The sequence below is a fragment of the Falco rusticolus genome, chromosome 11 (assembly GCF_015220075.1).
Source record: "Falco rusticolus isolate bFalRus1 chromosome 11, bFalRus1.pri, whole genome shotgun sequence".
NCBI lineage: Eukaryota > Metazoa > Chordata > Aves > Falconiformes > Falconidae > Falco > Falco rusticolus.
This window is the reverse complement of record NC_051197.1, coordinates 31,864,396-31,885,021: the sequence shown is the minus strand read 5'-3', so window position 1 is coordinate 31,885,021 and position 20,626 is coordinate 31,864,396. Positions and strand designations below refer to the sequence as shown.

At 36.1% G+C, this 20,626-nt stretch overlaps 1 protein-coding gene across 3 annotated transcripts in view; it reads left to right on the top strand.

Annotated features, from left to right (window-relative positions):
- The first annotated feature begins 44 nt into the window (after positions 1 to 44).
- The window catches only part of TPR (translocated promoter region, nuclear basket protein), a 42,556-nt gene continuing 21,974 nt past the window's right edge, over positions 45 to 20,626 (top strand). For all 3 annotated transcript variants that reach the window (XM_037403838.1, XM_037403837.1, XM_037403836.1), the window contains exons 1-26: positions 45 to 242; positions 1,840 to 1,944; positions 2,434 to 2,507; positions 3,870 to 3,966; positions 4,323 to 4,426; positions 5,141 to 5,305; positions 6,028 to 6,120; positions 6,241 to 6,321; positions 8,006 to 8,093; positions 8,612 to 8,752; positions 9,674 to 9,765; positions 10,577 to 10,774; positions 11,409 to 11,516; positions 12,040 to 12,266; positions 12,923 to 13,086; positions 13,404 to 13,543; positions 13,629 to 13,777; positions 14,079 to 14,241; positions 14,717 to 14,851; positions 15,627 to 15,767; positions 15,931 to 16,099; positions 16,592 to 16,758; positions 17,716 to 17,868; positions 18,578 to 18,694; positions 19,791 to 19,994; positions 20,085 to 20,269. In XM_037403838.1, the coding sequence (XP_037259735.1) occupies positions 92 to 242; positions 1,840 to 1,944; positions 2,434 to 2,507; positions 3,870 to 3,966; positions 4,323 to 4,426; positions 5,141 to 5,305; positions 6,028 to 6,120; positions 6,241 to 6,321; positions 8,006 to 8,093; positions 8,612 to 8,752; positions 9,674 to 9,765; positions 10,577 to 10,774; positions 11,409 to 11,516; positions 12,040 to 12,266; positions 12,923 to 13,086; positions 13,404 to 13,543; positions 13,629 to 13,777; positions 14,079 to 14,241; positions 14,717 to 14,851; positions 15,627 to 15,767; positions 15,931 to 16,099; positions 16,592 to 16,758; positions 17,716 to 17,868; positions 18,578 to 18,694; positions 19,791 to 19,994; positions 20,085 to 20,269 (3,611 nt within the window). In that variant the 5' untranslated portion in view covers positions 45 to 91. The remainder of the gene's footprint in view (positions 243 to 1,839; positions 1,945 to 2,433; positions 2,508 to 3,869; positions 3,967 to 4,322; positions 4,427 to 5,140; positions 5,306 to 6,027; positions 6,121 to 6,240; positions 6,322 to 8,005; positions 8,094 to 8,611; positions 8,753 to 9,673; positions 9,766 to 10,576; positions 10,775 to 11,408; positions 11,517 to 12,039; positions 12,267 to 12,922; positions 13,087 to 13,403; positions 13,544 to 13,628; positions 13,778 to 14,078; positions 14,242 to 14,716; positions 14,852 to 15,626; positions 15,768 to 15,930; positions 16,100 to 16,591; positions 16,759 to 17,715; positions 17,869 to 18,577; positions 18,695 to 19,790; positions 19,995 to 20,084; positions 20,270 to 20,626) is intronic.

The window sequence follows — 20,626 nt, the reverse complement described above, 5'->3', positions numbered from 1 at the left end:
CACTGCGCCGGCGCTATCGCCGCGCCTGCGCCCTTGGGCGCGCGGCGGCGGGTGGCGGGTTAGGCCGGAAAGCGCAGCGGCGGCTTCCAAGATGGCGGCCGTGCTGCAGCAGCTGCTGGAGCGGGCCGAGCTCTCCAAGCTGCCCAAGCCGGTGCAGGGGAAGCTGGAACGCTTCTTGGCTGATCAGCAGAGCGAGATTGACGGGCTCCGAGCCAGGCATGAGCGCTTCAAGGTGGACAGCGGTGAGTCCGGGGCGGGGGAGACTGGGAGAACGGGAGCGGAGGTGAGGGGGCAGCGGGAACGGAGCAGGCCCTGGGCTGCGCCGTGCGGAGGGAGCTGTGCTGCCCAAGGCCTGAACGCTATCCGCTCGTCCCGGTGCCCGGGCAGAGGTGGCGGGCCACAGCCTGGCTGGGGCCGGGCCGTGTGCTCGCTCCTTTGACGCGCTTTTGGCCAGTGGCAATGTCGTGGTTCGTTCTGAGGAGAGGAGTGAGGGGGGTAGCGCTGGGCCTGACAGGTCCTTGTCATCGAAACCCACGGCATGTCCCTGGGCTGGGAAGGAGCCCTTCAGCTGAAACCAGGTAGGGTTTTGTCTCCGACTTCCACTTGGCAAGATTATTATTTTTTTTTTAAATCCTTTGCAAAAGACTTTTTAGGGTTAAAACTGTATTCAAAATGGTCTTACAGAATGGCATCTCATCAGATTTTTAATAAACACTGACATACATCAGTTTGCTTCTATCCTCGTTGTGGAAGAGGAACAGTGATTTACCAAGCTCTCAAATATTCTTAGGTTTATACTTTTTCTGTTAAATTCCACATTGAAGACCATAACCTTTCTGTAAAACACTTCTGACAGAATCAACATTTTTATATTGATTTGCAGGTTATTTGATCACAGAATAATACCAGTAGAGAACTGGAGCAGAAATGAGAGAAGAGTGTAGATGAGTGTAAGGGCTGGGCAAGGTTGTGAGTATGAGTTAGTTCCTGGGTAATGAGATGACAACTTCTGGTGTGAACTTCTAGTTTTCCTTCAACCTTTCCACCTCTATAATGATAAAAGTTTTACTAATAATAAAGTGTGGTGTAAATTACAGTAACCCATGGATTTTAGCTGGTTAGTCTCTTTCAGGTGCATTCTTCTTATACGTGTCTGGAGTGGCAGTAGTATTTGAAATTATAAAATATGATAAGAAGCATAAGATAAATAAAAAATGTTCAGTACTTCCTTAGAAGTCCACTATGCCCGGGAGTGAGATTAGTTCTGCTTTTATGAAACATTTTATAGTTATTCTCTATGACAAAGTTAATGTTTCAGATAACCAAAATTTAGATCTAATTATTTTTTTCAGCAGTGTGGGCTATGCAGCGTAAAGAACAAGAGTTCATTTTATGAAGTCTTAATTAAAATTTTTCTAAATCAAATCCCTTGATGCATAGAGTTATGTGGATTTTATTGTGTGTGTCTAGAAATACGCTACAGGTAAAAGAAGTTTTAAGATGACAAGACCACACTGCATAATTGTGCTGATAACAGTGTTCTCTATCTACATCAAAAATGTTAAAGAACAGTTATAATTAATTAGGCTGTATTTATGGATCATTTCTGGAAAGACATCGTTTTTCATGCTAACAAAATATTTTAAACAGTGTTAATTCAGTAGGGAAATGCACTGTTTTGCTTTCAAAAATTCTTTTTTCTTAAATCTACTGTAATTATTTTTAGATATTTTCTTTATAAATACTGTTCTTTAATAAAGATGTCCATTAGTAACTAAGGATCCTTGATAAAAGTGAGAAAGAAAAAAGTGAAATTGAGATAACATTGTTATTTTGCAGAACAACAATACTTTGAAGTAGAAAAGCGTCTGGCTCAAAGTCAGGAGAGACTTGTAAATGAGACACAAGAATGTCAAACTCTCCGTGAGGAGCTTAAAAAACTCCGTAAGTATAACTGCACATTCTTAAGACTGGACAGGATGTTCATTCTTTAGTCCAGTGTTATACGGAAGTTATACTTTAAGTTTTACATAGGAGTCAAAAATACATCCACGAGCTACATTTGTTATTTCTGCATGTAGAGAGAGGTTTTGTTTATGTGTTCATCAGCTGTTTTTTAAAATGAAATTTTTGCTGTAATGAAAGAAAACACCTTGCTTTCTGATTTTTGCAGTGATGGTACTACAGTGGGTCATGTATTGATCTTCACAATAAATGCCTTTGCTCTGAGTGCATTAGTTTGTTGTAGTACTACCTAGTCCATCAATAGCGAAGCCTTGAATTCCTCTCTGTGTCATTTTTTTTTTTTTTTTTTTAATTTATGGGGTTATTTATGGTGTTAAAGGAAATTTTGGCTTAATTGCATTTGGTAAGTGAATTCTGTCATTATGTTTCAGTGGAAATCCCTCACCACTATTTCTTCTTCTCCAACAGATGAACAGTTGAAATCACTGAATGAGAAAAATAAAGAACTTGAAGCTGCTCAGGATCGTAATGCAGCCATTCAGGTACTGGAAGAACTTGACAATAAGTTGAAAGACTTTTTGGTTCACCTGCCTCATTGCAGCAAAAAGTGCAGTCAATTTCCAAACTGGACTGTATCAGTATCAGTACAAATATGTACTGTTGTATGTATTTACATGTCCATATGGCTGTGTGTACAGGAAAGTTGTGTGGGTTTTTAAAGTAAATGCTGGTGTTTTGCAAACTGAATTACAGGTGACCATACGTTGGAACAGATGCTTTTATTTCAGTTTGGATAGATTGTTTCATTCTAGCTGAAACCTGTTGTGAAGTGACATTAAGCTGAACCTCAAAAATTGGACAAAGGTGTAAAGAAGAGTTCGGGGTTTTCCTCCATCCTTTCCCATGCTCTGGCAGTTTTCTTGCATTACGCTCAAAAGTTAGGGGGTTGCAGAATGAGTCACTTCAGTTGACAGCCCCAACAGAACACTAATCCTGGAGCCGGAAGTAAAAACATTAGTATTATGTCCACATTCCCATGTCCACAATGGGAAGACAAATCTGGTTGTTTCCCCAGAAGGCCTTACCTGGGCCTAACTTAAGTGCTTTATATTGACACCTTAGAATGCAGAGGTAGTATACTATAGCCTATAAATGATCCAAGTTTATTGACTTCGATTTGATTTTGATACTGATTTTTTGAATGTGTTCATTACTTGGTTACTCTGTTAGCTCTTTTATTTAACCAGACAAAACTGTTGCAGTGAAGTCAAAGGTGTCTTTCAGTGAATACTAAAATTAGATGCAGTTTTGAACAGTTCCTGTTGCTTGTTTTAGATTTCTGTTAGGCCTTCAGTTTTTCATCTGCTCTTAAGTTCAACAATTTTTGTTCTGATCTTCATTCAAATACAGCTTAGTACCAGAGGGAGTCTTTTGGCAATCTGGACCTCTCTGCAAATTGAAAAGCAAAGGCATGAAAACTACCTGTTCAGTGTGCTGGTCTGACAGCTGTGTGATACTGCTCTCATCGTTGCTGTCTAATCTTATGTGATAGTGGCATTTCACCCTTAAGCACAAAGGGCCAGCTGGACGTTGGTGTCAGAGTGATTTATGGGGAAAGAAATATTAATTGAAATGTGTTGGCTATTAGGCACTAGAAGAAAGAGGTACATTAATCTGTATTTGTTTAAATTACATACCCCAGCATGGTAGAAAAAATGAAAGTAGCCATTAGTTTAGACTGATTCAGCTGCCCACCATGAAAGCCTCTTATCCCAGTTTTCAGTTGGCTAGGGTAACTTACTGTGGTTTGGCATGCCTCTGTGATGATAAGTATAAATAGTGACTATAAACTGGTACGGAAGGCTGATCACATTTCTTTACTGCTCTTTTGCAATTTTTTTCAGAGCCATTTAAGTAGAGAAAAAGAAGAACTGGAAGCTGAAAAGAGAGATTTGGTTCGAACAAGTGAAAGACAATCTCAGGAAGTTGAACATTTAAATGGTATAGCCAAGAATACTATAAAAAAATGCTTCACAAGATTTTGCTAAATAAAAGGCGTGCTTGAACAATTGAATTGGTATGGAATATCCAGTTTGTATAGGCAGTACCAAGTAACGGATTAGCAGGAAACAGTATTTAGAGAAAAGGAAAGAAGGCAGGAAATTACATGCTAATTGCGGAAGAACACAGCACTTTGATGCTTAGTTTTGCACATGTAAAAACATACAGTATCTTATTGCACAATATACAGTTGCATACGTTATGTCTTGCCTGTTCTCATTTGTAAAAATTATGTTAAGCTGAATAATTAAAACCTAAATAATTAGCATTTGTTAATACTGATATCCCTCCTCCAGAGGATGTTAAACGCTTAAATGAAAAACTTACAGAAGCAAACACAGAAAAGGTGAAACTTCAGTTAAAGTTGGATGAACTTCAGACATCAGATGTTTCCATGAAGGTGAGTAGTACTTTATGTGCATAGTATGTGTTAATGTTCTAATAAGTAGTTGTTCACATGTGATGTAATCATCATTTTGTTATTACTGACTTTGAAAGTAGGTCGCATATGTTCGTGTTATTTATCAAAAATTATTTCATTGTAAAATTGGTGGCTGTGACTGAAAGTGAGACATTTATAGAAGGCAAGGGGACATCAAGTTGGGCAAGTGTGTCCAAGCTTCTGTTTGTGGCAATGGTGGCTGCTCCTACCCACTAGGAAGAAGGACTACAGGTCCACAAGGGCAGGTAGAAAGGAGAAAAATAATTTCTTGTGAACATGCACCATTTCTCTGAGGGCAGAATAAACTCCATAAAGAGCTGAAAGAGAGGAGGAAACGAGATGAGGAAGAAAACTTTTGATTTATTTCCTTTATTATTTTATTTATTTCCTTTTTTTTTTTTCCTTAATTTATTTCCTTAAGCTACATATTAATGTAGTTAATGTTCCTATGTAATGGAAGCTTGGAGGAAACTAACTCAAGTTTCAAGAAGTTCTTTTAGTTCGAGACTGCTAACAGTATTACCAATGTAATAAGGAACACTGCCTGTCATTTGGTGCTATTTACCAGATTACAGTACATTTTTGCTACTCCTACTCTGTTGATAGTACTTTGATTAGCTGCTCTGTTTTCTGTGGAACCAGTACAATTACACTGTGCAATTTTCTTTTTAGTACCGTGAGAAAAGGTTGGAGCAAGAAAAAGAACTACTGCAGAATCAGAACACGTGGCTGAATGCTGAGTTGAAAACCAAAACTGATGAACTTCTACATACTGCCAGGGAAAAAGGCAATGAAATCTTGGAGCTTAAATGTAATCTGGAGAACAAGAAGGAGGAGGTAGTGCAATTACTGAGTGCTTTTGACGTGTCTTGTAAATTACACCTCCTGGTTAACTATTAAACAAAAGGAAGTACTTTAATAACTGTATTTGAGTAAAAAAAAGTTTTGCAATTAATAAGGAGTTGTTTGTTCTTTTAACTTGTGACTTTTAAGGAATACATATAGTTACTATTACCTAGAATAGTCAAAGATTTTAATGATAAGCTAGAAATTTGGGAGTCACTGATAACAAAGCTATGCAATGGTATAATGCTATTAAAATGTATCAGAATACAGTTATTAATAAGGGGAAGGGGAAGAAAGATCTGACTTAACATTCTGTGCAGGGCGGGGTGATTATATTTTTGTTTTTCTGCAACAAAATAGGTGGCAGTCAGTAGCCATATTTTAAAAGTGCTTGGGTCCAGTGAACTTCTGTTTGCGTACCTTAGCAGTTTCTCTAAAAACTGTGACAACTGGTCAGGTTTTCTGTGGCACATTGCTCCACTGAGGCTTGTGGGTTTATTTGGCTATGTGTAACTGAAGCAGTCTGGGGACTCTCACTTTTTAATTTAGCTGAATGCATGGGAGCAAAGATTGTTAGAAAATACAACCATTTGTGCTCTTTCTGGAACTTTCATTTTTTTAAAAGTAAAAGACAATGAGCTGGGTATTTTCCAGAATAAACTGGACTGGAAAGACAAATGTATACGTGGTGTTCTCATTTATTCTTTGAACAGGTTTCCAGAATGGAGGAACAGGTAAACGGCTTAAAACAGTCAAATGAAAATCTTCAGAAGCATGTGGAAGACCTTTTGAATAAACTGAAGGAGGTAAGATGACTTGAAGTATATGTGAAAGTGCATTACAGTTGCTTTGACAAGTTAAACAAAATATGGAAAATAGGAATAGTGGGAATGCTGTCCTACCCTGTCTCTTCTTTAATTTACTAGGCAAAAGAACAGCAAGCTAGTATGGAGGAAAGATTCCACAATGAACTGAATGCCCACATAAAATTATCCAATTTGTATAAGGTGAGTTTATTGATTCTGTTATAAGCGTATATTAGTATTACTTGGGGCTGAATCTTAGTATTAAATGTAATGCAGGCCACTTTGGGTTCCCACCCCCAGCCCAAAAAATATGGATTTGGGGAAGGCTAATTTCCGTTGCAAATGGAAGTGGAGGTCCAGTACTACAACATCAAGAAACAGAATGCGGAGAAGCAGCTGCTAGTGGCCAAGGAAGAGGCTGAAAAAAATTACAAATAAGCGAAACACCCTGTTTGGAAAATTTCATGTTGCTCACAGCTCATCTCTAGATGATGTTGATCATAAAATCTTAACCACAAAGCAAGCTGTCAAACATCCAAATAATTTTTTCCTTTGCTGCTGTCTTAGGCAGCATTTGAAATCTTACATTGTTTGGATCATTTTGTAGATTAAGCAAAACTGTGGTTAAAATAGTAATTTTATGCTCACTGTATTGAGGCTTCATGTTGTATGAATGTTGTTATGTCTTACAACCACATGGGGTTGTAATAATATGACGTATTGGGAGGCAATGATTTGTATGTAAAATAGGACTACACGAGATTTTTCTGAGTTTGGTTAGTAGAAGTTCATTTTGAATAACACTGCAAGTGTTAATGATCTGATTAAGACACAGCTGGATGTAATGTATTGTGTCAAATAAAAATTACTTCTTGAGATGATGCTTATTTTTGTCAGCTCAAAGAATGAAAAATTTCCTGTAGCCTATTGACTAAGACAAAGTCAACTAGCGGAGAATTGATTGCTCTTCAGTTCACACATATTGGATTCATGGGTTAATGAGTTCTGTTTCCTGAGTTAACTTGCTTAGATACCTACGTAAACGTCCTACCATGCTTAATTCTGACTTCTGTGTCAATACTTTGTCTGATCATATGTAAACTGATACCCCTTCATTGAACAGCAAGTCAGTAGCTGACTTTTCCAGACCATAATGCTTTACCATTTACCTTTTAATATGGTTTTGTTTTGGTTGTTTGGGGTTTTTTAATCCTATTAATTCATGCTTTTATTAAGAATCATTGATTTGATGGGGCTTAAAGTTTTGTCTTCTGCTTAACATAGTTTGCTATGTACTTGTGACTGCTGACATATTTGTCTGACCTGATATTAAAAGCATTGAGACTGAGTGCATTAAAAACATTGAGATTGAGTGCCCTCCCATGGGAGCCTATTCTGAGACTTCGCTGATTAGCGAAAGTTGAGTCATCTTTAGTTCAGTTATCACTAATGGGCTTTCAGAATTGCTAAAGTATTGTACAGTCTTGCAGTTGTGAGATCTCTAACTGGAAGCAAAGAAACATAAACTGTTTATATAGGATTCCCTAAAAATACCAAATTTTACAGAATGATCAAAATCGAGCACTCTATTTTTCTCCAGATTTTCTGTAGTGAAGCAAAGGAACAGCACCAGCTATAATGAGCTAAAGGGTGTGCACTGTATTTGGATTTGTCATATCACATTAATGTCGGACACTTCTTACTCTCAGCTGGGCAGTTTGATCAAAGTGAGACTTAATCCAGGTGGAAGAAGAGTTGTACAGTTTAGGTGAATCCTTTAGCATTTTACTCAAAGTGCATGTTCATAATTTTTGGTCAGTTTGAGCTTTCTTATTAAAAATATATTTGCTATATACTCAAAGGTTTAAAAAATGCTTTTTTGTAGAGTGCTGCTGATGACTCGGAGGCAAAGAGCAATGAACTTACAGGAGCAGTGGAAGAGCTGCACAAGCTCCTGAAGGAAGCAGGTGAAGGTAGGCTGTGAGTGAGAGCTGGCAAATGAAGCAGAACAGTTGTACTGCTTTGTAACTACCTTGATTCATTGAAAAATAGGTATTGAGTGTTTACAAATGTAACTTCATCAGCTTTTGGGCTGGTGGAAACGTCAGTCAGCTGGTAACTAAAATCTCATGTGGCTAGGTGACTTCACCTGAGTGGGGCGGGAGGAACTATTTTCAAATATACCAGGAATTTACTTTGGATTTTGATGACAGTGTCTACTTATGCAACATATGTTTTCAGTTTAGTGTCTTGGTTTAGATTTCTGTTCACTGATAAAAGGACAGTTCGTGTTTTAGCCCTCTTCTATGCAAGGGTGATAGGCAGCAGTTCATGGTTCTGTCATGCTACTGAGTTTACTTATCAGCATGAGCTTCTGCAGATCATGTAAAATTAAAGTAAAATTTAAGGTACACATGCAGATTTTGAACTTTTAAAAAGAAAAAAAGTAAAAACTACAACACAGCAAATTACTTGTCTGATTTAATTTTAGCTAATAAAGCAACCCAGGAGCATTTGGTTGAAGTGGAAGAGTCAAAAGCTGTAATGGAGAAAGAACTGAGAGAGAAGATCAGTAAACTGGAAAAGGAGCTGGAGAATGCTAATGATTTACTTTCCGCTACAAAGCGCAAAGGTAGGGATAACACTGGAACTAAAATACATAAAGCCTTGGCATTTCTGTTGTCTTGCGTGGAAATACTATGCTGAATTTCTGTAGGAAGTAAGTGCATTAATTCATCCTAGGTCATTTCTAATCATGAATTTTAGAAGCTTGTGTGTGTGTATATATAGGTATGAAAATACATACCTTTGATTTGCCCACTAAAAAATACATTTCTATCAAAATGCATTTCTGTAAGGCTGAATCATCATGCTTTTAATGGAGAGGGGAGTGGGGATGACCAACTATTCTTTTTTTCCTCTTAAAAAAAAAAAAAAAGGCACCGGAAAACAAACCTCTGTCCTTCAATTTCTGTTTAACATTAAATCTTTCTCAATATTCACTGTTCTAGTTCCATGGGGTTTTTTTCATTCTCAATTTTCACTGTTCTGTTTCTGTTTGCTACATTTAAGTAATTTCTAAAGGAAAGAGAGCACAGCGGGAAGGAACAGAGAGGCACGAAGTATATTTGGTGTGCCTCTGTGTTAAGTTAATGAAAGTAAACCAGTGCTCTGCCACTAAACCTCCAGCAGTTTGCTAAGAAATCTGATGTTAAGCTTTGCTGCAGTTGTTTCAATTGCTTACATTCAGAATTCATCTACATTTTAAGTCTTAATAGCAAAAGCTTTTCATTGTTTCAAATTATCAATGTCTCTGACTCGTTTAATATATGGCATGGAAAATTGTGTATCATACCAGTCACTTGCACATGTATATTTATAATATAGATTACAGAAAGCTCTTCAACCAGTAACTTTAAGAGTTTAAAATAGTCATTTAAAATACAGTAGTCATAAAGCACAGAGGTGTACAAAGACGTTCTTTATATTAATGAAGAATATGATGAGAATTATTGCAGCTTTTTAATGGTGATTGGTGGGATTATGTCTTCAGGAGCCATATTGTCTGAGGAGGAACTGGCAGCTATGTCTCCCACTGCTGCAGCAGTAGCTAAAGTAGTCAAGCCTGGAATGAAATTAACTGAGGTAAGTGAGCAGAAACTTCAATTTCAAGGCCCTTGAAATGCTAACAGAGATACGCTAATGATATAAAGGTGCAGGCTTCATTCGCTGTTCTGGATTTGGTGTAATATGTGATTGAAGTCGATGAAATCTTTTCATGTATTTGAGCTAAGCTATTGGGATTTTTTTTAACATACCTTACAGTTTTTCTTTAGTGGATCAAAACATTTATGGGGTTAAGTTCTTTTTCTGAAAGAAATTATTTTGTGCACATAAACTTATTTTCTGTATGCATTCTTGCCATGAGGGGTTTTTTTTGCTTATTTACATAATCTTTTAATTTGTACTGCTGCTCATTTGGCTTATACTTGCAGAAAAAAATTAACGATAGGTCATACATATTCTAGGTTTTCTTTACACTTCTATTCATGCAATTTGCATTTTCATTTTGTTTTTTATTGTTCATTCTGGCCAGCCATTAAATTACTGTGTTCTGTGCTTGCTGCTTTCTTCTGTAACACTAGCTTTGATATTTCTATTATCTTAAACTTGCATGTTTTGTCCCTTTTACATAGAACTCTTTTATTGCATATAGTTGCACTACAAAAGTTTGCGGTTTTCAAATTCATAGGGATAACTCTTTGCCATGGTATGAATCCTAAAAACACATTGTTGTAAAATTCTTAACTTGTTTCTCTGAATTAACTAGTTTAGAATTGTATAAAATTATACTACCTTAAGGTATGAATTGTAGAATTACTTCTTCTTTAAGAGGTCTGTGCAGGTGTATCAAAACCAACCAAACAAAAAAAGGCAAAACAATCTTTTGTTGCAGCTCTACAATGCATATGTAGAAACTCAGGATCAGTTGCTTTTGGAAAAGCTGGAGAATAAGAGAATCAATAAGTATTTGGATGAAATAGTGCAGGAAGTAGAAGCCAAAGCACCGATCTTAAAACGTCAGCGTGAAGAATTTGAACGTTCCCAAAAAGCTGTTGCTAGTCTGTCTGCAAAGCTTGAACAAGCTATGAAGGTCAGTATAAAGTAAAAGAGCATGTAAAATTATGGAAAAAATGGATTTTTAATTCCTTACTGCTAATAGCTTTTAGTAAAGGTATAAAATGGATCTTTGAGTCAACCTTTATTGTGGGAAAAGATCTGTTGAACTTTCTAGCTTGCAGTTTATTGGACTGTACAAAGTATTTTACAGAACCAACATTTTCATATATTTTATAATGAAAGCTTAAATGTGTTACTTAAATAAATAAAAAGCTTATATTTTTAAATTAAAATAATTAATTAAAGCTTAAATAAAATATATATTAAAAATATTTTTAATATAATGAAAGCTTAAATGTGCTGTTTTGCAATCTGATTTTCTGAGAGCAGAATTCTTTATAAACAAAGATTAGTATTTTTCTGTCCAAAGAAATAGAATTGGACTTCAGTGCTCACTTCCCATTAATTTTAATACCTACACTAATACAGCATGAAAGACTGTGGCTTTTGATTTCTAAATATTTAGAGTTTAACCTTTGGAGTGTAACTTTAAAGTAGTAAAGTGCAGTTTGATTCACAAGGCATGTCTCTACATGACGTTACCCCTTTGGAAAGGAATGTTTCTGTGTTGGATTGCTATCTGTTTCTTAATGTTTGTATGCTTGCAGGAAATCCAGCGATTGCAGGAGGATGCTGATAAAGCCAATAAGCATGCCTCTCTGCTTGAAAGAGAAAACCAGAGACTGGAAATACAAGTAAAAGATCTTTCACAGCAGGTAGGACAAATGTCACTGTGGTTAAATGTACTATTTACAGTTTATTTGTTAATACGGTGCTGTATTTGTGAAGTTTACTTGGAAGTTGTGTTCAGCCACAGTCATGTAGGCTTTGTTGTCATAAGAGCCTTAGTGATGTTAAAAGCTTCTCCTTAGGACAACATGGTATTTACATTTTTGCTTACAAAACGGGAGTAAGTTTAGCTGGACAGAAGTGATGCTGCTTTAGGATAGTATTGTTAAACATCTGACATGGAAAAAAACCCCAAGCTACTTTGATTGACTGGAATATCCTGTGATCTGTTCACAGAACTGAACACAGACTATCCACTTCTGATGTTGATGTGGGTTCCTTTTGTCAAATTGTTTTTCTATAATGTAATTCTTACTAGGATTTAATGATTGTAATAGTTTGCATATTGTAGGACAAAAATACTGAATTTCCAAGTGCTTCAGTATATTGTTTTTCAGAGTGAATGTTTGAGTCTGTGTGCAAGTCTTACACTATAACGTTCTTTTTCAGATTCGTGTACTTTTAATGGAACTTGAAGAAGCTAGAGGCAATCATGTGATTCGTGATGAAGAAGTGAGCTCTGCTGACATCAGTAGCTCTTCTGAAGTGATATCTCAACATCTAGTCTCTTATAGAAATATTGAAGAACTTCAGCAGCAGAATCAGCGTCTCTTGGTGGCTCTTCGGGAGCTGGGAGAGGCTAGAGAAAAAGAGGAGCAAGAAACAACATCATCTAAGTCAGTTTTCCATTCCTTCTAGTAAATGTTTATACTAAGTAGTAACAGGGATTTATTCAAATACTTTTTGGTTTTTTTGCTTTTGATTGTTACTAATTGTGTGCATATGCAAGTGCATATATGCTCATGCGCAGCTATAATTCATAAAGGCAAGTTGTTATTAAACAACATTATCTTCGACTTTAGATTAAAATGGCTTTATAGCTATGTATCTTGTAATATTTCATCAAAATCCAAAGTAAAAATAATTTTTTATTGGTCTTTCAGTGAATGTGTTTTCACACAACAGATCTGGTTTTTAGAAGAGATAAGTTTGATATGTGCATACCTAATTCACTAGCTGTTAAGCCCACAGATAATGTAATTTTGTATTAAGGGTTCTTAGCTTGATTCTCTGCTCATGCTGCTGACTGTTTTTTGAAGTTATTCACATGAATAAATTGCCTCTATTCTGCTTTTCATGGAAGAGGCCTACTTTCTTTGTCATCTACAAAATAGCAAGCCAAATGCCAGTCTTCCTTTAAGTTTCCTCAAAAGTCTCAGTGCTTAACTTTCAAAGGGGCAATAAATGTACACTGAAGAAATTGTGACAAGAGGTTGTGTCATCTTGGTATGCCTCACTGTGTATGTTACTGAAAACAACTTGTTGGTTTCAGAATTTCTGAGCTTCAAAGCCAGCTTGAGGAGGCTCTCAATGAGCTAGAAAAATTGCGTGAATCGCGTCACCATCAGCTGCAGCTTGTTGAGTCTATAGTTCGTCAGCGTGATATGTTCCGCATATTGTTGGCACAGACCACAGGAGCTATCATTCCTTTGCAAGGTAAGCTTCATGTTTCTGCACCATTGGAAAAAAATGGAATTGTCATTTGCTATGAGTTTAGTCACTTCTGTTAATCTGGTATTCAGCTTTTACCTTTACTCACTGGAAAACCCATGAATTTGGATTTAGGCACATAATTTTATAGTAATGACTGATGTGTAGTGGTGACTATGTGTGCTCTGGGAGCATATTGCAGATACAAAGAATGAGTTGCTTAGGAGAGCCCAAGACTTTCCTAGCAATAGTTTTAGCTGTATTTCAGTGCAGATATATGATCTTCTGCTTTGGCAAGGATTCATTAATTTATTTCTTTTCAGCTTCAGGTATGTTACCAGATGAGATTTCTCTTACATCTACTCCAAAGCGCCCAAATTTGCCTCAAGCCATGTCAACTCCTGCTCCAGTATCAGTGGCTGAGTCAGTGGAGACTGTGGAGGCTAAGGCTGCACTTAAGCAGGTATATTTTTCAATAAATACTGTAGAAAGCTATCACTATTTCCTTTTACTCTTGTAAGCACTTTAATGTCTGTTTTTTGATGCAGTTGCAGGAAGTTTTTGAGAACTATAAAAAAGAAAAGGCAGAGAATGATAAGTTGCTGAATGAGCAAAATGAAAAGCTTCAGGAGCAGGTCACAGACTTGAGGTCACAAAATGCAAAGATTTCCACACAGCTGGAGTTTGCCTCCAAACGGTAAATCAAGTATTTAATTCCATTGTCGTATGTATGTGTTCTTTATCAATAGAATCACGTTGCCTGCTTGTATCATTTGTTCAGGAAGAGTTGCCAGTTAAACATTAGTATTGTCTTTTCTGTTAAAGAGCACAAAGGAAGTAGTGAAGGTGGGGTCAGGAATATACCTTATAATCGAGTGAGCCACTTCGTGAAAACTGATGCACAAGAACATGAAACATACAGCTGTGTACATACACCTCTTGCAATTAAACAATTTAATGTGGCAAACATATACTTTACTTTGTTGTTCCCTGTGAAGTTATGAAATGCTGCAGGATAACGTTGAAGGCTATCGTCGAGAAATAACATCTCTGCATGAAAGAACCCAGAAACTCACAGCAACGACTCAGAAGCAAGAGCAGATAATTAACACTATGACTCAAGACCTGAGGGGAGCTAATGAAAAACTGGCAGTGGCAGAGGTTAGTAATACAGTGTTTTTATTATATATATATAGATATTCCAAGTTAGCACAAGAGTTTTTCTTATTATTGTCATGAAAGCTGTCAGAACTTGAATGTGTGGCTTTTTGAGTGCATCTGCTGTTAGATTTGTAAAAGGTTGCGTGCGTGTATATTTGGTACATACACTTGTAACATTCCAAAAAATACCTCAAGTACTGAGTGAAGATGTAAGAACTTTCTGAACATGTTTCAGTTCACAGAGAAAACAGAATGTGGTTAGACAAACAGTTTTGTTCTTACTGTTCTTGGCTTAATTTGCATGAATTTTAACTTACAATCTTAAAAGCTCTTTTTATAAATAGTATTTATTTATTATTTAAATAGTATTTAGTATTTAGTATTTAAATAGTAATGTTCATAAAAATAATACTAAAATGAACGGACAGACTTGGGATTGATAACAAAGTTCATGTTATTGTTTGGTGTCTTAAAGGTGAGAGCAGAAAACTTAAAAAAAGAGAAGGATATCTTGAAGATGTCAGATGTGCGTTTGACCCAGCAACGTGAGTCTTTATTAGTTGAACAAAGAGGACAGAACTTGCTACTTACTAATTTGCGAACTATTCAGGTATGTGGTATTCCTATGTCCAAGTTTGGTCTGTCTTTAAGAATTTTCAATAAATGCCCATCAAAACCAAAATCCCAATTATGGGATTGGGTCTTAATGTGGATTTTTTTATTTTTATTTTTTGTTAGAAATTAACACTGAACATAAAACATTTAAGCAACCTGAGCAGCTTGTTTAAGCAAGTTTGTTATTCCTATCCTAATTTATGATACTCTGTTATTTACCTGGGCAAAGTCCTGAGAATTTTGAGTTGACAAGGAAGGGTTTTCACAATAAAATGGAACCAAAACACATTAAAGAAAGTGAAAGGAAAAAATCACTACGTTAATTTTTATGATAGCAAAATTTACCAGTGCCTGCCTTGGTAGTGTATTTTCTTATTCTTTTAAGGTATATTTACTGTTACAGTTCTGTATCTTCTATTGTAAGTTATATTGACTCTTAGCATATAAATACTTATGGTTGCACATTTTATCTTGTGACTGAATTCTATTTCTGTAGTAGATCTTTTCGGTTAGATTGCATGGATAATAGATTTTCTTCCAATAATACTTACTGTGTCAATAGTTTTGAGATTATTTTTTTTTTTAACAAAAAGTCATACATTGTAAGTGCTAATTTTCATAACTTTCTGTATCTACTATTATTGCTTGCTCCCTGCAGTAATTATTTTGTGGATGGGAGAAGTGTTTTGACAACTTGAAATGCTGCAGTAATTTAAAAGAAAATTATTAAAGTGTGTTGTAAGCATAGTGCATTATGCTCTTTTTATCAGGGAATACTGGAGAGGTCTGAGACAGAAACAAAACAAAGACTCAATAATCAGATAGAAAAGCTGGAGCGTGAGATATCTCAGCTGAAGAAGAAATTAGAAAGTGAGGTGGAACAAAGACATTCCCTTACCAAAAATCAAGAGGTAAGTATGAATATGCTAAACTTGCTTAGTGAAAATAAAGTAACAGTTGCACGGCTTCTGCCAGCTTACGATGCACTATTTTTTCGTATGAGTAATTTCTAAACATATTTGGTCTTTGTGCCATTTGTGAATAATTACAAATTTAAGAACCTTGTGTTTTCAGGTTCACATCCTGGATCTTAAGAGGCAACTGGAGACTGAGACAAACCGTCACATTAACACAAAGGAACTTCTAAAGAATGCCCAGAAAGAAACTGCGATGTTGAAACAGCAGCTTAACAATACGGAGGCTCAGCTAACATCACAATCATCACAGAGGGCTCCGGGGAAAGGTAAGACATTTTTCTGCATTGAACTTCTGTTAAACGTTGCTGTCTGCAGAATGGTAAAATTCATAATTGATAGTAGTTTAGAATTAGGAGATCAGTCAGCTAAATAATAAACCTCTTCATTATTACAATCATGTATTCAAATGAATGATAACCCGTATGGTTTGTTAAAGTAAAATTAATGTCCAAGCAGTCTTTTACAAAGGGGAAAAATAAGTTCTTTCAAAAAAAATAAAAGGGCTCCTTTAATAAGTTTTGCTTTAAGTCTATTAGGTTACTTTTAAATACCCTTTTTTTTTTTTTTTGTCTGACTCAACAGTGTTTATTGTAAGCTGCTATTTTGGTTAGGGCTGACAGTTCTATTTAGGGAAATTTTGTAACAGTAATTGCTTTTTCCATGTTATTGTCCGAAAAAGACTTCAGTTTTCAACAGAACAGTGGTTAAAAAAAATTAATTAAATTTCACTGGTTAATTAATTTGTTCTAATATTATAGGTCAGCCTAGTACAAATGAAGATGTGGATGATCTTGTAAGTCGACTAAGACAAGCTGATGAACAAGTTAATGACCTGAGAGAAAGACTCAAGACTAGTTCTAGTAATGTGGAACAATACAGAGCCATGGTTCTTAGTCTAGAGGAATCCCTTAATAAGGAAAAACAAGTAAGTAGTTACCATTGTTTATTAGAGCAAAAACAGAAACAAAATTAATTTTTTTGGTTTTGATTTGTTGTTTTTTTTCTACGGTACAGTCTGTAGGATTATGGGAGGAATTACAAAAAACCTAAAGTTAGATCAGAAGGTATTAGAATATAATTTAGTAAGACCTTATTTTAGACAATTTTATTGAAAACACTTTTAGCCATGGAAACATTAAAGCTTTTTGCAGCATATTTTAAAAATGTATTATAAGTTTGACTCAAAGCTGTATTCTGCCAGTGTCTTCCTTTGAAAGAGGGGAATTGACTTTTAAAAACTCTTCCTTATAACCCTGTGATCAGTGATTAAAAATACTAATTAGCTCAATCAAAAGCAGTTTTCACACCTGCTTCAGTAAGGTCTTCAGTGATGCCAAAGAAAACTCTGTATGTGGTGTTTGTGGGAAAAGCTTAAGAGCGACCTGATGTACGCTCCACTGTGTTAATAGTGAATGAAGCTTGTTCTTCCAAGCTGTTCAGCGTATCAACATAAGATAGATTGGAGAAACAGAATTCCCATTTTCTAACTGAAGTTACAGCATCGGTGTACAATGGAGCACTGCTTATTTAGTATCCAAGTTCTCTGCCTGTCTTCTGTTGCTATAAAAACTTTGTAGGGGCTCGATACGCTTTAATAATATTGTAGATTCTAGTGAGTAATAAAAAAATACGCCGGCTACTGCACATTTGAGTGCAGTCACCTAAAACTTTTAGATGTACCATATAAGGTATTGCAGCTTTGAAGGAAAAAACATAATTTCAATGCTATTTGTGATTCTCCACATTTTTAGTGGTGGTGTTCTAAATGAGATGCTCAAAATACCTATTCTGGCTTTAAGTTGTTAATAAAATAGTGGTTTCACATCAGAATACTGTATTTAAAGGAAACAAAATTAATGTCTTCTGATGAATTTTAATGAAGGTGACAGAGGAAGTTCGTGCGACAGTTGAAGCTCGTCTGAAGGAGTCTGCTGAGTATCAAGCACAGCTAGAAAAGAAGCTGATGGAGTCAGAAAAAGAAAAGCAAGAACTTCAAGAGGAGAAGCGTAAAGCTGTGGAGAATATGGAACAACAGGTACGCACTGAATGCCCACTCCCTTGTAGAGACTCCTTTGTAGAGAGTCCCCGGGAATGTGCTTTTACATAATTCCCTAACCTTCAGTTTGCTTTCACAGTATAGTAGCGTCCAAAACTAAATCTTTTAGGATGTACAAAAGACTAAATTTGTGAGAGGTTTCCAAACACGAGTAGTGCATTAACCTTATCACTTTGTTAGGGGGGTTGTGTATTTAAAGCTGTCACTATCTTCCTGAACTTTGAGCACAATTTGCAGAAAAACACGAGTAAAAGCCTTTGAGAAAAGTTTCTGAAAACCCTTTTTGGAGCATGAGCCAAAATCAGATTTGTAGCGTGCACATCTCTTAAAGCCAGAGTGGTCTGTGCCCTTATTTGTCTGATTTATATTTGGGCTCTTATTGTGGTTGCAAGAAACAAGATGACTGCAACTAGAACTACTGCAGGCCCAACTCTGAAAGAACAGTAATATGTTTTTACCAGGAAAGAACTCTGTATGTTAGTAAGTCAAAATCTTGAAAGCATTTATCTTTTTTAATGCTAATTTTAATCTAAAAATAATAAAATAATCATGCTTTGGTTCTACATTATTCATGACTGTCTACATTCAAAGCCTTGCAGTGTTCAATACTCCATAAAATACTTTGCCATTTAGTCTTGGGTTTGTTCTTCTTTTGTCTTGTTGTTTCCTCCCTCCCCCATCACTGTAGCTATCAGAACTAAAGAAGAGTCTGTCAACCGTGCAATCAGAAGTTCAGGAAGCCCTTCAGAGAGCCAGCACAGCTCTAAGTAACGAACAGCAAGCCAGACGTGACTGCCAGGAACAAGTATGTTGATAGCATTCTCTACTTTAGCCAGAGGTAGCAAATATTATGCTAGTTTTTCATTTTTTTTCAGTTAAACTCAAAATGTTTTTTGAAGGTAGTACTGCTAATCAGAGACTTGTGGAGGCAAGAAAAGTGCTGCAAGAGCACATTCTCTATTTTGTGAACATCTGCTTATTTAATGCTTCATTTTTCTACCTGACCAACCATAGTGGTAATATCAACTAAACTGACTTTGAATATAACAGTCATGCTGCAAGCACAGTTTGTGTCACAGTTAAGAAATAGAAGATGCAGTGTGTTACTGTTTCTAAGTTCTGTTTCATTATGTAAAGAAATTGATGGGGGAATGTAATTAACTGTTTTTAATTAATTGCTACCTCCTGGAGGGGGGTGGTGCGCAGTGTCAAAAAAGAAAACTGAACTCTCATAAGACAATGGAGAAAATATCTTTCTAACCCAAATGTAATTGTTGTCTTTTAAAACTATGGGGCAATATGATACTTGGCAGCACCTGGTAAGATTGTTTTGTTACCAGCTGTTTTTTAATGGAAATCTACTTCTCTGCAGGTAAGAATTTCAGCAACACTGACCAGTGTAGAGGATGTAAAAAAACTGGCTGTTGTTTAATACAACCCAAAATTTAGTAGACGGGCATTTCCATTTTTTCCAGCTAACACTATGCCCATAGCCTTTCCTTAGCTTTTTAATGTCATGCAGTAAAATATCTTTGCCCATTCACATGCAGAAGTAAATAGTGGAGGTTCTTAGATTAATACCTGCCTGTTAATCTGTGCAGCATCTACAGCAAGAGGTTTGATTGTAGAGTAACTATAGAGTGTGTCCTCCTGCTAGCCATTCCAGGAAAATTATTCCAAATTTTAGTTTTGCTTAAAAATAATAATTTCTTTTAAGGGAACTATTCTAAGCTTATCCTGCTTTTGTTGTTGTTGTTGTATTTGAGAATGACAGAGGTTTTGGCCAGTGCTTTTCTTATTGATTACTGGTTACTGATTTTGTCTAGAACTTGACAATCTCTTTGTACATATCAAACATATAACATTAAAGGTAACAGTCTACTTTTAACATTTTTCTGCAGGCAAAGATGGCTTCCGAAGCACAAAATAAATATGAACGGGAATTAATGCTTCATGCTGCTGATGTTGAAGCATTACAGGCTATTAAAGACCAAGTTGCCAAGAATGCAGCAGTAAGGCAGCAGCTAGAGGAAGCTGCTCAGAAAGCTGAGTCTGAATTGTTAGAATGCAAAGCCTCCTGGGAAGAGAGAGAAAGGATGATCAAGGTATGATTGTTTTTATGGTTTCAGTGGATTTTTTTCAGTTAACAGAAATTCAGCCACAGAATTTACAGCCATTGAATGATTTTGTTGTAGGACGAAGCTTCAAAGCTTGCATCCCGCTGTGAAGATTTGGAAAAACAAAATCGATTATTACATGAACAGCTGGAAAGTCTGAGTGATAAGATGGTGACTTCGATGAAAGAAGCCATGCCAGCTGCAGTGAACGTTTCTCTCAATGAGGAAGGCAAATCCCAGGAACAAATCTTAGAAATTCTTAGGTAAATTTAGCTCTGCGCTCCTTCTCTTGGTGATTATAAATCAGTTGCCAAATTAAATAGTTCTGTACTACTTTATATTTGAAGGATAATTTATAAAATTTAAGCGCTTTTTTCCTAGGTAGGAGGTGGTTGTACTACATCAGTAACTAATATAGGAGATTTCTTTCTACTCCTAGGAAAAAAATGTGAGTTGGTTATGACAGGAAGCTAAATGAGATTTTAGCAATTGTCATTGGCAAGAAAGTTTCATAGATTTTTTTTTTTTTTTTCCTCATCGTGGTTTTTAGGGGGTCTGTATAGTTTTTCAAGAATTTTTATCTACCATTTTCTTTTTGGGTCTTTCTGAACCAATTTCTG